The sequence below is a fragment of the Crocuta crocuta genome, unplaced genomic scaffold, assembly GCF_008692635.1.
Source record: "Crocuta crocuta isolate KB4526 unplaced genomic scaffold, BGI_CrCroc_1.0 scaffold124, whole genome shotgun sequence".
Lineage (NCBI taxonomy): Eukaryota > Metazoa > Chordata > Mammalia > Carnivora > Hyaenidae > Crocuta > Crocuta crocuta.
The window spans coordinates 1,178,417-1,190,255 of NW_027551573.1; the positions used below are offsets into that span (position 1 = coordinate 1,178,417).

Sequence of the window (11,839 nt, forward strand, 5' to 3'; positions counted from 1 at the left end):
AAGATGTTTCTTATTTTGAGAGAGGGAGAGAGAGGGAAAGGGAGAATCCCAAGCAGCCTCTGGGCTGTTAGTGTGGAGCCCAACGTGGGGCTCTTTGTGGGGCTTGAACTCACAAACTGAACCATGAGATGATGACCAGAGCCGAAATTGAGAGTTGGACACTTAACAGACTGAGCCACTGAGGCACCCCTAACCTTTGTGAATTTTCTGTACCTTACATGGTGAGTTCTGATTGTAATGAAAGTATGAGCCGATTTTATAGAACATGAAGCTTTGTATAAGTTAAGCTCCTTGTATTCAGAGATTTTTGTATTTCAGCAGCAGTGCTTGGTAAATGCTTAAGAAAAATGTGTAGGGGCCGCTGGGTGGCTCAGTCAGTTAATTATCTATCTGACTCTTGATTTTGGCTCAGGTCATGATATCGCAGTTTGTGAGATGGAGCCCTGTGTTGGGCTCTGCGCCGGCAATGTGGAGCATGCTCAGAATTCTCTCTCCCTTTCCTGCTTGCAAACTGTTTCTCTCTTTCGAAATACATTTTACAGGTGCGCCTGGGTAGCTCAGTTGGCTAAGCGTCCGACTTCAGCTCAGGTCATGATCTTATGGTTCGTGAGTTCGAGCCCTGCCTCGGGCTCTGTGCTGACAGCTATTTCAGAGCTGGGAGCCTGTCTTCAGATTCTGTGTCTCCCTATCTCTCTGGCCCTCCCCTGCTCACTTGCGCGCTCGCTCGCTCGCTCTCTCTCTCTCTCTCTCTCTCTCTCAGAAATAAATAAAACATGCGGTAAAATAAATACATATTACAAAGGGGCGCCTGAAGTTGTGGTTTAATTTTATTTTTAAAATAGATTAATATAGCAGCACTGTGTGGCTCAGTCAGTTAAACATTTGACTGGCTCAGGTCATGATCTTGCGGTCCATGGGTTCGAGCCCCGTGTCGGCCTCTTTGCTGAAAGCTCAGAGCCTAGAGCCTGCCTCAGGTTGTGTGTCTCCCTTTCTCTGTCCTGCCCCTACTCATGCTCTGTTTCTCAAAGGTGAATAAACGTTAAACAAACAAACAAAAAAAGCTTATGTTTTTTTTTCTCTTTTTTTTGTAATACAGAATAGTTCCTCTGACTCAGCCTCTGGTTGGAATTAAACTGATGAGCATCCTGTCATTTTAGCTATGTCGCTGCTTTGGGCTTCTCTTTCTAAACTTGCCTAATACAATTTTCAACATTGTGGGAAGGAATTTGGGTTATGGAGCCCCTATTTGCCTTTAAGACAACCATTCAGATACCTAAAACATACATCCTAAGGTACAACTTTAAGACCAAACTATCTGATTCTGTAGCAGTACATAAGGCTTGTAAAGTTAATAAATGGGATCTTGTAAATAGGTTGTAGATAGATAGTGTGGAAAGAGAAACTGAAAATGTCAGATGAGTCTTTCTTTCTACCTATCCTAATTTTAAGTACTTTTGCTGTTCCTAAAGGTATAGTGTAAATCATTTTGAAGTATAGATAAAGTAGAAATCTTATATTTGAGGTTGTCTCGCTAAACTGCAACTTTTTTGGGGGGGAGTGGTATTTTCTTTTTCTATTGGCTCTACATAATTTTCAAACTTGGCCTCATTTATAAATAGTGTTTGAGACATTTTAATTTGGTTTTTCCTAAGTCTTTAGGAAAGTATTTCTAGTATTAAGGTTGAGAGATGATGGTGGTTTTACTTTTTTTCCCCTAATAATAAAAGCTGTTTTAAAAATCTGGTTTTTCTTTTTCTTCTTCTTTTTTTTTAAACACAGGTGCCATGTTTCAGAACAGAGTAATACCCCTGGTAAAGAAGAACTGAAGACATTGCACAGACATCAGATATAGGCTAATTACAAAGAAAGCATTAACCTGCCTCTGAGGTGACTAAAGGGGAATAATGGTGATTTTGCGCCGGGCTCGGCCGCCTGCTTCCGCCCCAACCAGCAATGAATCTTGACTCGCTCTCGCTGGCCTTGTCTCAAATCAGCTACCTGGTGGACAATTTAACCAAGAAAAACTACCGAGCCAGCCAGCAGGAAATACAGCATGTAAGTAAACTTAGAAAACAAGTACTAGTAAAGGAGTGAGTATGCATTGGAAGGAAGGTTCTCCTCAGCTTTACTATATGAAAGAGATTTATCCTAGTCCATTTTTTGAGGATTCACAGATTTTAATTTTTCTGTGCAAATTATGAAATAACTTATTTGTTTTGGTCTCTTCCCATTTTTTTCTAGCCACATTTTGAAGTTGACATAATACTTCACAAAATGTAAAACTCATCCTTTTAAAATGTGCAATTTGGTAGTTTCCAGTAATTCACAAAATTACTTAATTATCACCATATAACTCCAGAATATCTTCATCTTTGAAAGAAATACTTGACGCTGTGAGCAGTTGATCTTCCATTTCCTCCTCCCTTCAGCCACTGGCAAGCAATAATCTTTCTGCTTTTATGGATTTGCCTTTCTGGACATTTCATATAAATGCAGTCATACCAGACTTTTGTGTCTGCCTTCTTTCACTTATCACACTACTTTAAAGTTTCATCCATGTTGGAGCCAGTGTCAGTACCTAATTCCTTTTTATGAGTAATAATATTGTGTGAATATTATTCATAATAATGAACAATAGTCATTTCTATGGATATTTCTCATTTACTTCATCAAATACATTTAAATTTGTTTGCATTTTGTGGCTTTTGAGTAGTGTTGGCTTTCAACATTTGTTAATTTTTTGGGTGGATATTTTAAAGTTTTTTTTAAAGTTTATATATTTTGAGAGAGAGACACAACACAAATAAGGAAAGGTCAGGGTGAAGAGGAGAGAGAATCCTAAGCAGGCTCTGCACTGTCAGCTCTGAGCTTGATGCGGGGCTCAAACTCCCGTAACCATGAGATGATGACCTGAGCCAAAACCCAGAGTTAGATGCTTAACTGACTGAGCCCTGTTTTTAATTTTTTTAGTATATACCAAAGAATGGAATTTGTGGGTCATACAGTAACTCTAAATGCTGAAGAACTGCCAGAGTATTTTTCAGAGCACTGGACCACTTTTCAGTTCCACAGGCAATGTATGGAAGGTTTCAATTTTTCCTCCTCTTCACTAACACTTATACCCATTCTAGTGAGCGTGAATAGGTATCTCATTTTGGTAATGATAGATATTGATGCTCAGCATTTTTCGTGTGTTTGGGTATCTTTGGAGAAATGTCATTTCAAAATCTTTGCTCTCCAGGTTTTGCCTTTGACCCCCAATTTTTAAAAATTATTGTTTTCAGGTATAGGTTTGACTTAGCATTTCATTAAATCTTTTTGAAAGTCATATAGTATACCTTCATTTCAATGATGGTATCCCCTTTGCATTAATAAGTCAAATGGCATATCATACTTTGAATTGTATATGTTGCTAAAATTAAACATACTAGTTGTGTGACAGTAGGTAATTTCTCTGAACCTTATTTTCCTCATCTGCAAAATAAGAAAAATAAAATTTGCCTGCCATCCTTGTTAGGATTTAGTGGAGTTAAGTGGAACACGTAATACAGTTCTTGTCATAGCATTATTTTTAAAAATGCTAATTCTCTTCTCTCTGCATTATAAATTACGGTTATTATATAAGGTAAGTAGTACACACGTACAAGTTTGTAAATAAAGTAGGTGCCTAATTATTTGAGCTAAATCTAAGAATTAAGAGTTCGTATGGGAACTTTTTTCTCTTGTTTTTGGAGTGTGTGTGTGTAGAAGTTGCAGTTTAATTTTATTTTTAAAATAGAGTAATATAGGGGCACCTGTGTGGCTCAGTCAGTTAAGCATCTGACTTTAGCTCCGATCATAATTTTGTAGTCCGTAGGTTCAAGCCCCGCATCGGCCTCTGTTGCTGACCGCTCGGAGCCTGATCCTGCTTCGGATTTTGTGTCTCCCTCTTCTCTGCCCTTCCCTGTATACACTGTCTCCCTCTCAAAAGTAAACATTAAAGGGGCGCCTGGGTGGCTTAGTCGGTTAAGCGTCCGACTTTCACTTAGGTCATGATCTCACGGTTCGTGGGTTCAGGCCCCGCGTCGGGCTCTGTGCTGACTGCCAGCTCAGAGCCTGGAGCCTGTTTCAAAGTCTGTGACTCTCTCTCTCTCTGACCCTCCCCTGCTCATGCTGTCTCTCTCTCTCTCTTCTAGAAATAAATAATTAAAAAAAATATTAAAAAAAAAGTAAACATTAAAAAAAAGTGAAAAAGAAAATAGTAAAATACTTCTCATCCTTTTTTACATAGTGCTGTATGATAGTGTGCTACGTCTTGATTTTTTTTTTAAATTTACCAGTCTGTTTTAGAAATTATTCCTTAATCCATACATGAAAAGTTTCTTCATTCTTTTAAAAGGCTGTATAGGAAACCATTGTACGGATGAATTACAATTTTTTCACTCTTGAGGTACATTTAGGTCTTACAATTATTTTTTTTTCTTTTTGCTATTGACAATACTGTCCTAAGATTGTTTTTTACTTGTGTGTTAGTTTATTTGTAGGATAAACTCTTAGAAATTCAAGCTTGGGCAACTCTTCTACTTAGTTTTCCAATGGAAAAGCTCAGTTGCTGGGAATTACTCAGTTCCTATTTGCCTTTTTCTCTTGGAGTATTTCAGTGTACTCGTACATTGAAATATCAGCACGTTTGTATGCTTACAGGGTTTAATGCATTTGATGCTCGTTTGATTAACAGTTCTTTAGTTCGTTTTTCTAATACCTTCACAGGTCCTTTTCGTACAGAACAAAATCCAAGCTTCTCAGTCTGAGTTTCAGGACGCTTTAAGTTTTTCTGACTCTTGGAATTCTCATCTTCGAAGAACCAAATTTAATAACACTTAATGAAGTGTTAATGCCTTTTTTTCCTTTATTTGGATTAATTCTTTAGGATAAATTCTGAAAGCTGTGCTGGTCTGTGACCTAAGAATTTGATGCAGCTACTATTTAAGCATCTGCTGTGTACCACACGTTATTTTTTTAGTCTTTTTTTTTTAAAGTTATTTATTTTGAGAGAGCGAGAAAGCTCAAGTGGGAAAGGGGAATAGAGAGGAGAGAGAGATTAGATTCTCTTGTGATTTGACTGGTTCAAACTCACCAACTCTAAGATCATGACTTGAGCTGAAGTCCATATGTAAATGAATAAGCCTCCTGGGTGTCCCTAGTCAGCTTTTGATTGAAGTAAAATGTATATACAGAGAGGTTCACAGGTCATAAATATGCAAATGAGGGGTGCCTGGATGGCTCAGCTGGTTAAGGGTTGCACTCTTGATTTTGGCTCAGGTCATGATCTATCTCATGGTTAGTGAGATTAAGCCAAATGTCTGACACCGAGTCCCGTGTTGTGCTCTGCGTAGACAGCATGGAGCCTGCTTGGGATTCTCTCTGTGCCCCTCCCCAGCTTGCATGCTCACTTGCACACTCTTTCTCAAAATAAATAAACTTAAAAAAAAAATATGCAGGGGCACCTGAGTGCCGAACCTGGTTAAGTATCCAACTTAGGCTCAGATTGTGATTTCAAGGTTTTCGAGTTCAACGTTGGTCTTGCACTGTGGTGTGGAGCTTGCTTGGGATTCTCTGTGTCTGTCTGTCTGTCTCTCTGCCCCTTCCCCACTTGTGTACGCTCTCTCTAAATAAATAAATTTAAAAAATAGGTTAATTTTCATAAAATGAACACAAATCTGTATAACCATGCAGATCAAGAAAAATGATACTAATGTCTTCGAAGCTTGTTTTTAAGGTACTGAACATATCACTTATGACCTAGCAGTTCACTTCTTTGTATACAATAAAACAGAAATGCATATGCATGTTCATTAAAAACCATGTATTGCAATAGCCCCATGCTGGAAATAATCCAGCTGTCTATCAGTAGCAGTGAGATCATTACGTGGAACAACATTGATCTTAACAATGTTGTGTGGAAAATGGTAAGCATTCTGTTAGTTCACTCATTCTTTGTGCATACTCAGTTCTGTTACCATTTCTTCCTAGCAACCATTGAAGCACTTATAATAACCATGAAGTATTATTTTTTGATGTGATTTTTATGTCAGTTTTCACATTCTCCTCATAGTAGTGCAGGGTAGGTGGTATTCTGTTTTACACGGAGGTTCAAAGACATTAAGTGTTTTGCCCACTGGTACTGTCCCTGAAAATGGCAGATGTGAGATTTGAATCCACAACATTCCTATGATGGATCTCATTCTTCATGGAGGACAACGAAGTAGAAGGAAATTAGACTGGATTGGAATGTCTTTTTAGTCCAAAGTTTGGCTGCCCCAGACAGCCCCTACTCTAAAATGTCTTCCACTGTGTTGTCAGAGTGACCTTTTAAAAATGTATAGCTAATGGTCTCTGCTGTTTTAAAATCTTTAGTCTATCTCTGTCCCACTCAGTTAAAAGCTCAGATTCCTAAGCTCGCCTTGTGTTGCTTTTCTCTTGAAGCATGTAAGAGGTAGTTTGGAATCCAGGTTACTTACAAGGTTTCCACAACTGTAGAGAAAGGAGACCAATTGGAAACAGAACTGGGCAGAAGGAGAACTGTGGTGGAAATGTTGGTAAACTGTTTGGGGAGTTTGGGAACTAATCTCAAAGTCGTCCCACAGTGGGCCCGGGTGGCCAGGCCTTTACATCCTTTATTATCTCCTATTATATGAGATCTACCTCGGGCAGAGCTTTCCCATGCAGCCGAGACAAACTCTGAGGGACCTGACTGCCAGTGTGAGTGCAACTTCCTTGAAATAAGGAATATTGATGGTGCAGTATATCACTTTACCCCAGCAAAGCTCGCCTGAACTGGTCAGCTTAATAGTATACTATAATTGACCTTCAGTTGTGGAACTATCCTCTAGTTAATATCTTTATACCTATAAATGCAATTGAGATGAAAGAAGGGATAAAGTATTTAGTAATTTATTTTTTAAAAATATTTTATTATTTTTTTAAAATTAATTTTATTGGGGCACCTGTCTGTCAGCCAACCGAGCCACCCAGGTGCCCCTTAAAAATTGTTGGGCTCAAACTCAGAACCCTGAGATCAGGAGTTGCAGGTTCCACTAGAATGAGCCAGCTCTGCACCCCAGTAATTAATTTTGAAGATAAACGTTAGACTGTTTGGTTTGGCCTAATGATGGAGGTTTTCACAGTGTCTACAAAGTTTTCTCAGACAAGTAAATTTTGTGTCTTTGATAGCATCTTTGCAGGGGGCGCCTCTCTCCCTCTGCCCCTCCACTGCTTGCGCATGCTCTCTCTCACAAAATCAATAAACTTAAAAAAAATAGTATTTTTACAGCCCCCTTGTATTCTGTTATTTTCAGAATGATTAGGAATTTAGAACTGATATGGAAGCAGTGTTACAATTTTTGGTTCTGTCTTGATTGCTTTAGGTGATTGGTAAATGTTTATTATATTCTTGAATGCTTAGAATATTCTAGGCTTGCTTTGTTGTGGCTTAGTCTGAGCAGACTTAAAAGCTTGACCAGGAGTGTATTCCCTTTGTTGTTTCTCCTAGAGAGAGGTGATAAAGGAATGTTCATTAAATTTATTAGATATATGGGTTCACTAGACATGTGAACTAGCTAGTATTACCATTTTATAGATGAGAAAACAGGATTAGAATTTGTCCCATCAGTCATGATTGTATGTTATTCCTTAAAGATCAGCCCTTGTAGTTCTTTCATGCATCATTCAGGGGCACCTGGGTGACTCATTCAGTTGAGCTGTCCGACTGGCTCAGGTCATGATCTCACGGTTCGTGGGTTCGAGCCCCGCCTCGGCCTCTGCTGACAGCCAGCTCAGAGCCTGGAGCCTGCTTCAGATTCTTTGTCTCCCTCTCTCTCTCAGAAATGAATAAAACATTAAAAAATTAAAAAAAAAAATTACCATTCATTGTTGGAACACCCTGGTGACTTAGTAGGTTAGGGTTCGACTCTTGGTCTTGATCCCACACTTCATGAAATCAAGCCCCATGTCAGGCTCTGCACTGACAGTGTGGGCCCTGCCCAGGATTCTCCCTCTGCCTGTCCCTCTGCCTGCCCCTCTCCCTCTATTACTGCCACTGCCCTGCTTGTGTGTTCTCTTCTCTCAAAAACAAAAAGTAGTCATTGTCATTATGTGAAAGAAACTGTATAAGTAAAATAGAAACAAATAAAATTTTCAAATCCTCTGTTTCTTAACATTTCTGAATATTTTAATTTTGTCTTAGCATTAAAAATACATGTGCTATAAAAATATTTTATGCTTTGGGGTGCCTGGCTGACTTAGTCGGAGAGCATGGGATTCTTGATCTTGGGATTGTTTGAGCCCCATGTGGGGTGTAGAGATTACATAAGTAAAACTTAAAAAAAAAAAAATCTTGTATCTTGTCCTTTAACTTACAGAGTTTCTGTAAATATAATTTAAAAATATTAAAATATCAAGTTTATTATAATAAAAGGTGATATAAAATAGATTTAAAATTTTATTAAGAATAAAATTTACAGTAAGAGTTTTATTAAAGATAATCTCAAGCACAGGAAGACAGTATATCTTCCCAAATCTATCATCCTTATTTTAAGTCATGAATAATTTTGTTCCAGTCTTCTGTTTTTGTTTTTGTTTTTTTTTTTAAAGTTTATTTATTTTGAGAGAGAAAGAATGCACACGTGGGGGAGGAGCAGAAAGAAGGGGAGTGAGGACACCAAGCAGGCNAGCGTAATAAATTTCTAAATGTAATGTCCAGTGAACAATCAAATTTCCTGTTTGCCTCATCTATAATATATAATACTTGGGTTTGAATTAGGAGCCAGTAGGGGTGCCTGGGTGGCTCAGTTAGTAAGCATCCAACTTAGGCTCAGGTCATGATTTTGGGCTTCTTGGGTTCGAGCCCCGCGTTGGGCTCTGTGCTGACAGCTCCGAGCCTGGAGCCTGCTTCAGATGCTGTGTTTCCCTCTCTCTGCCCTCCCCTTCTCCTTTATGCTCTATGTCTCAAAAATAAATAAACAGTAAAAAAAAAAAATTTTTTTTTTAAATGAATTAGGAGCCAGTAAAATAAACATTTGTCGAATTTGCCCTTATTAAATGTCTTTTAAGATCTGTGGTTTTCTGGGGTGTCTGTGTGGCTTAGTGGGTTAAACATCCAACTTTGGCTCAGGTCATGATCTCACATTTCCTGAGTTTGAGCACAACATTGGGCTCTCTGCTGTCAGCGCAGACCCTGCTTCAGATCCTCTGTCCTCCTAACCCCCTTCTTAAATACATAAAAACTTAAAACATTTTTTTGGCTTTTCCTTTTTTTTTTTTTGCAAGTGTTGGTTAAATCAGATTGTCTTGTAGCTACCCACAGTGTGGATTTTGCTGATTATAGCTCCAGCATGCTGTTTAATGTGTTCTGTTGTCTCCTGTAAGTCAGTAAATTTAGAAGCTTAATCAGATTTTTTTTCTTCCCTTAAAAGTTTTATTTAAAAAAAGAAAAAAAATTTTTTTTGACATTTATTTATTTTTGAGACAGAGTGTGAGCAGGGAAGGCCAGAGAGAAAGGGTGGCACAGAATCTGAAGCAGGCTCCAGGCTCTGAGCTGTCAGCACAGACCCTAATTCAGGGCTTGAACTCACAACCATGAGATCATGACCTGGGCTGAAGTTGAACACACAATAGACTGAGCCACCCAGGTTGCCCCTCCTCCCCAAAACAGTTTTAAAGGTGGTAGTATATACTTTTCATCAGGAGGTTTGCAATGTCTGGTTGACTCTATTTTTGTGAATTTTAGCAGGCTTTGTTCAGGATTGTAAAATGATGGTACTCTTGTTAATGCATTTTTGAAATAATTCTGTAAAAAGAAACGTGCCTTTACCAACTATATGGTTATCTGAGGTACAGTGGTTAAAAGAAGGGCAAGATTAATGCTTGATTCTGTATTTGCCAGTTTTCAAAGTGACTTGTTTCCTAGCTTCTTCCAAACATGACCATGAACATGAGTATTTCAACATTCTTTGGAACTCTTTTTTATTTGAGAGAGAGCACAAGCGCATGTGAGTAGGGGAGAGGGGCAGAGGCGGGGAGAGAGAGAGAGCGAGCACTTTGTGCTGAGTGCAGAGCCCAGTGTGGGACTTGATATCATTTACACTGGGATCATGACCTGAGCCAACATTACGAGTTGTATGCTCAACCACTAAGCCTTCCAGGCACCCCAGTAGCTGATGTATTTTTAACATTTGATGTATTTGTTTTATTTATTTATTAAAATTTTTTTAAATTAACGTTGTTTATTTTTGAGAGACAGAGACAGAGCACGAATGGTGGAGGGGCAGAGAGAGGGAGACCTAGAATCCCAACCAAGTAGGCTCCAGGCTTCAAGCTGCTAACACAGAGCCCATTACAGGCCGGCAGCTAATGGTTGCTGAAGGTTGAGGAGGCTGTGGCAGTTTCTTAACATCGATCGACTCTCGATCAACTCTTCCTTTCATGAATGATTTCTCTGTAGCATGTTGTGCTGTTTGATGCATTTTATTTGCAGTAGAATTTGTTTCAAAATCATGGAGTCAGTCCTTACAAGCTCTGCCACTGCTTTATCAACTAAGTTGATAAACAAGTTGATTGTTGATAAACTAAACTTAGTTGTCATTACAATAATCTTCACAGCATCTTCACCAGGAGTAAATTCCATCCCAAGAAACCACTTTCTTGGCTCATTTAAAAGAATCAACTCTTCATCTGTTAACTATTTTTTTTTCTTTGAAAGAGAGAGCGTCCGAGCAAGCGGGGCAGGGGCAGAGGGAGAGAGAATCTTTTCTTTAAAAAAATTTTCTTTAGTCTTTATTGAGACAGAGACAGTGCAAGCAGGGGAGGGACAGAGAGGGAGGGAGACACAGCATCTGAAGCAGGCTCCAGGCTCTGAGCTGTCAGCACAGGGCTCCAACCTACCAACTGTGAGATCATGACATGAGCTGAAATCAAGAGTCCAACACTTAACTGACTGAGCCACCTAGGCGCCCCTCATCTGTTAAAATTTCTGTCATGAGATTGTAGCAATTCAGTTACATCTTCCAGTTCTGGTTCTCTTGCTGTTTTAGCACATCTGTGGTGTAGTTCTTCTGCTGAAGTCTTGAATCTCTTAAAGTAATCTGCTGCAAGGGCCGGAATCAACTTCTTTAACTCCTGTTAATTTTGATGTTTTGACCTCTTCCCATAATCATGAATGTTCTTCTTGGACGGCCTCTAGAATGGTAAATCGCCTTCCATAAGGTTTTCAGGTTACTTTGCCTGGATCCATCATCAAAGATGATCATCACCTGTGCTGGCTCTAGCTTTACAAAATGTACTCTTAAATAATACAACTTGAATGTTTAAAGGACTCCTTGATCCACAGGGCTGCAGAATGGATGTTGTGTTAGCAGACCTGAAAACAACAATAATCTCTTTGTATATCCCCACCAGAGCTCTTGGGTGACCAGGTACATTGTCAGTGATCAGTAATCTTTTGAAAGGAAATCTTTGTTTCTGAATAGTAGGTCTCAACAGTGGACTTCAAATATTCAGCAAACCATAGTGTAAACAGATGTGCTGTCTTCTAGGCTTTGTTCCATTTTTAGAGCACAGGAGGGTCAATTTAGCATAATTTATAAGGACCCTAGGAATTTTGGAATGGTCAACGAGCATTGGGTTCACCTTAAAGTCGTCTGCTGAATTTGCCCTTAACAAGAGAGCCAGCTTGTCTTTTGAAGCTTTGAGTCCGGCATTGACTTCTCTTTAGCTGTAGAAGTCCTAAATGGCATTTTCTTCTTCTTCTTCTTTTTAATGTTTATTTGTTTGTGTGTGTGTGGGGGGGGAGAGAAACAGAGCC

At 39.0% G+C, this 11,839-nt stretch overlaps 1 protein-coding gene across 6 annotated transcripts in view; it reads left to right on the top strand.

The window, feature by feature from the left end:
- The window catches only part of CNOT1 (CCR4-NOT transcription complex subunit 1), a 105,789-nt gene that overhangs the window by 22,909 nt on the left and 71,041 nt on the right, over positions 1-11,839 (top strand). For all 6 annotated transcript variants that reach the window (XM_077751236.1, XM_077751239.1, XM_077751238.1 and 3 more), the window contains exon 2: positions 1,780-2,055. In XM_077751236.1, the coding sequence (XP_077607362.1) occupies positions 1,954-2,055 (102 nt within the window). In that variant the 5' untranslated portion in view covers positions 1,780-1,953. The remainder of the gene's footprint in view (positions 1-1,779; positions 2,056-11,839) is intronic.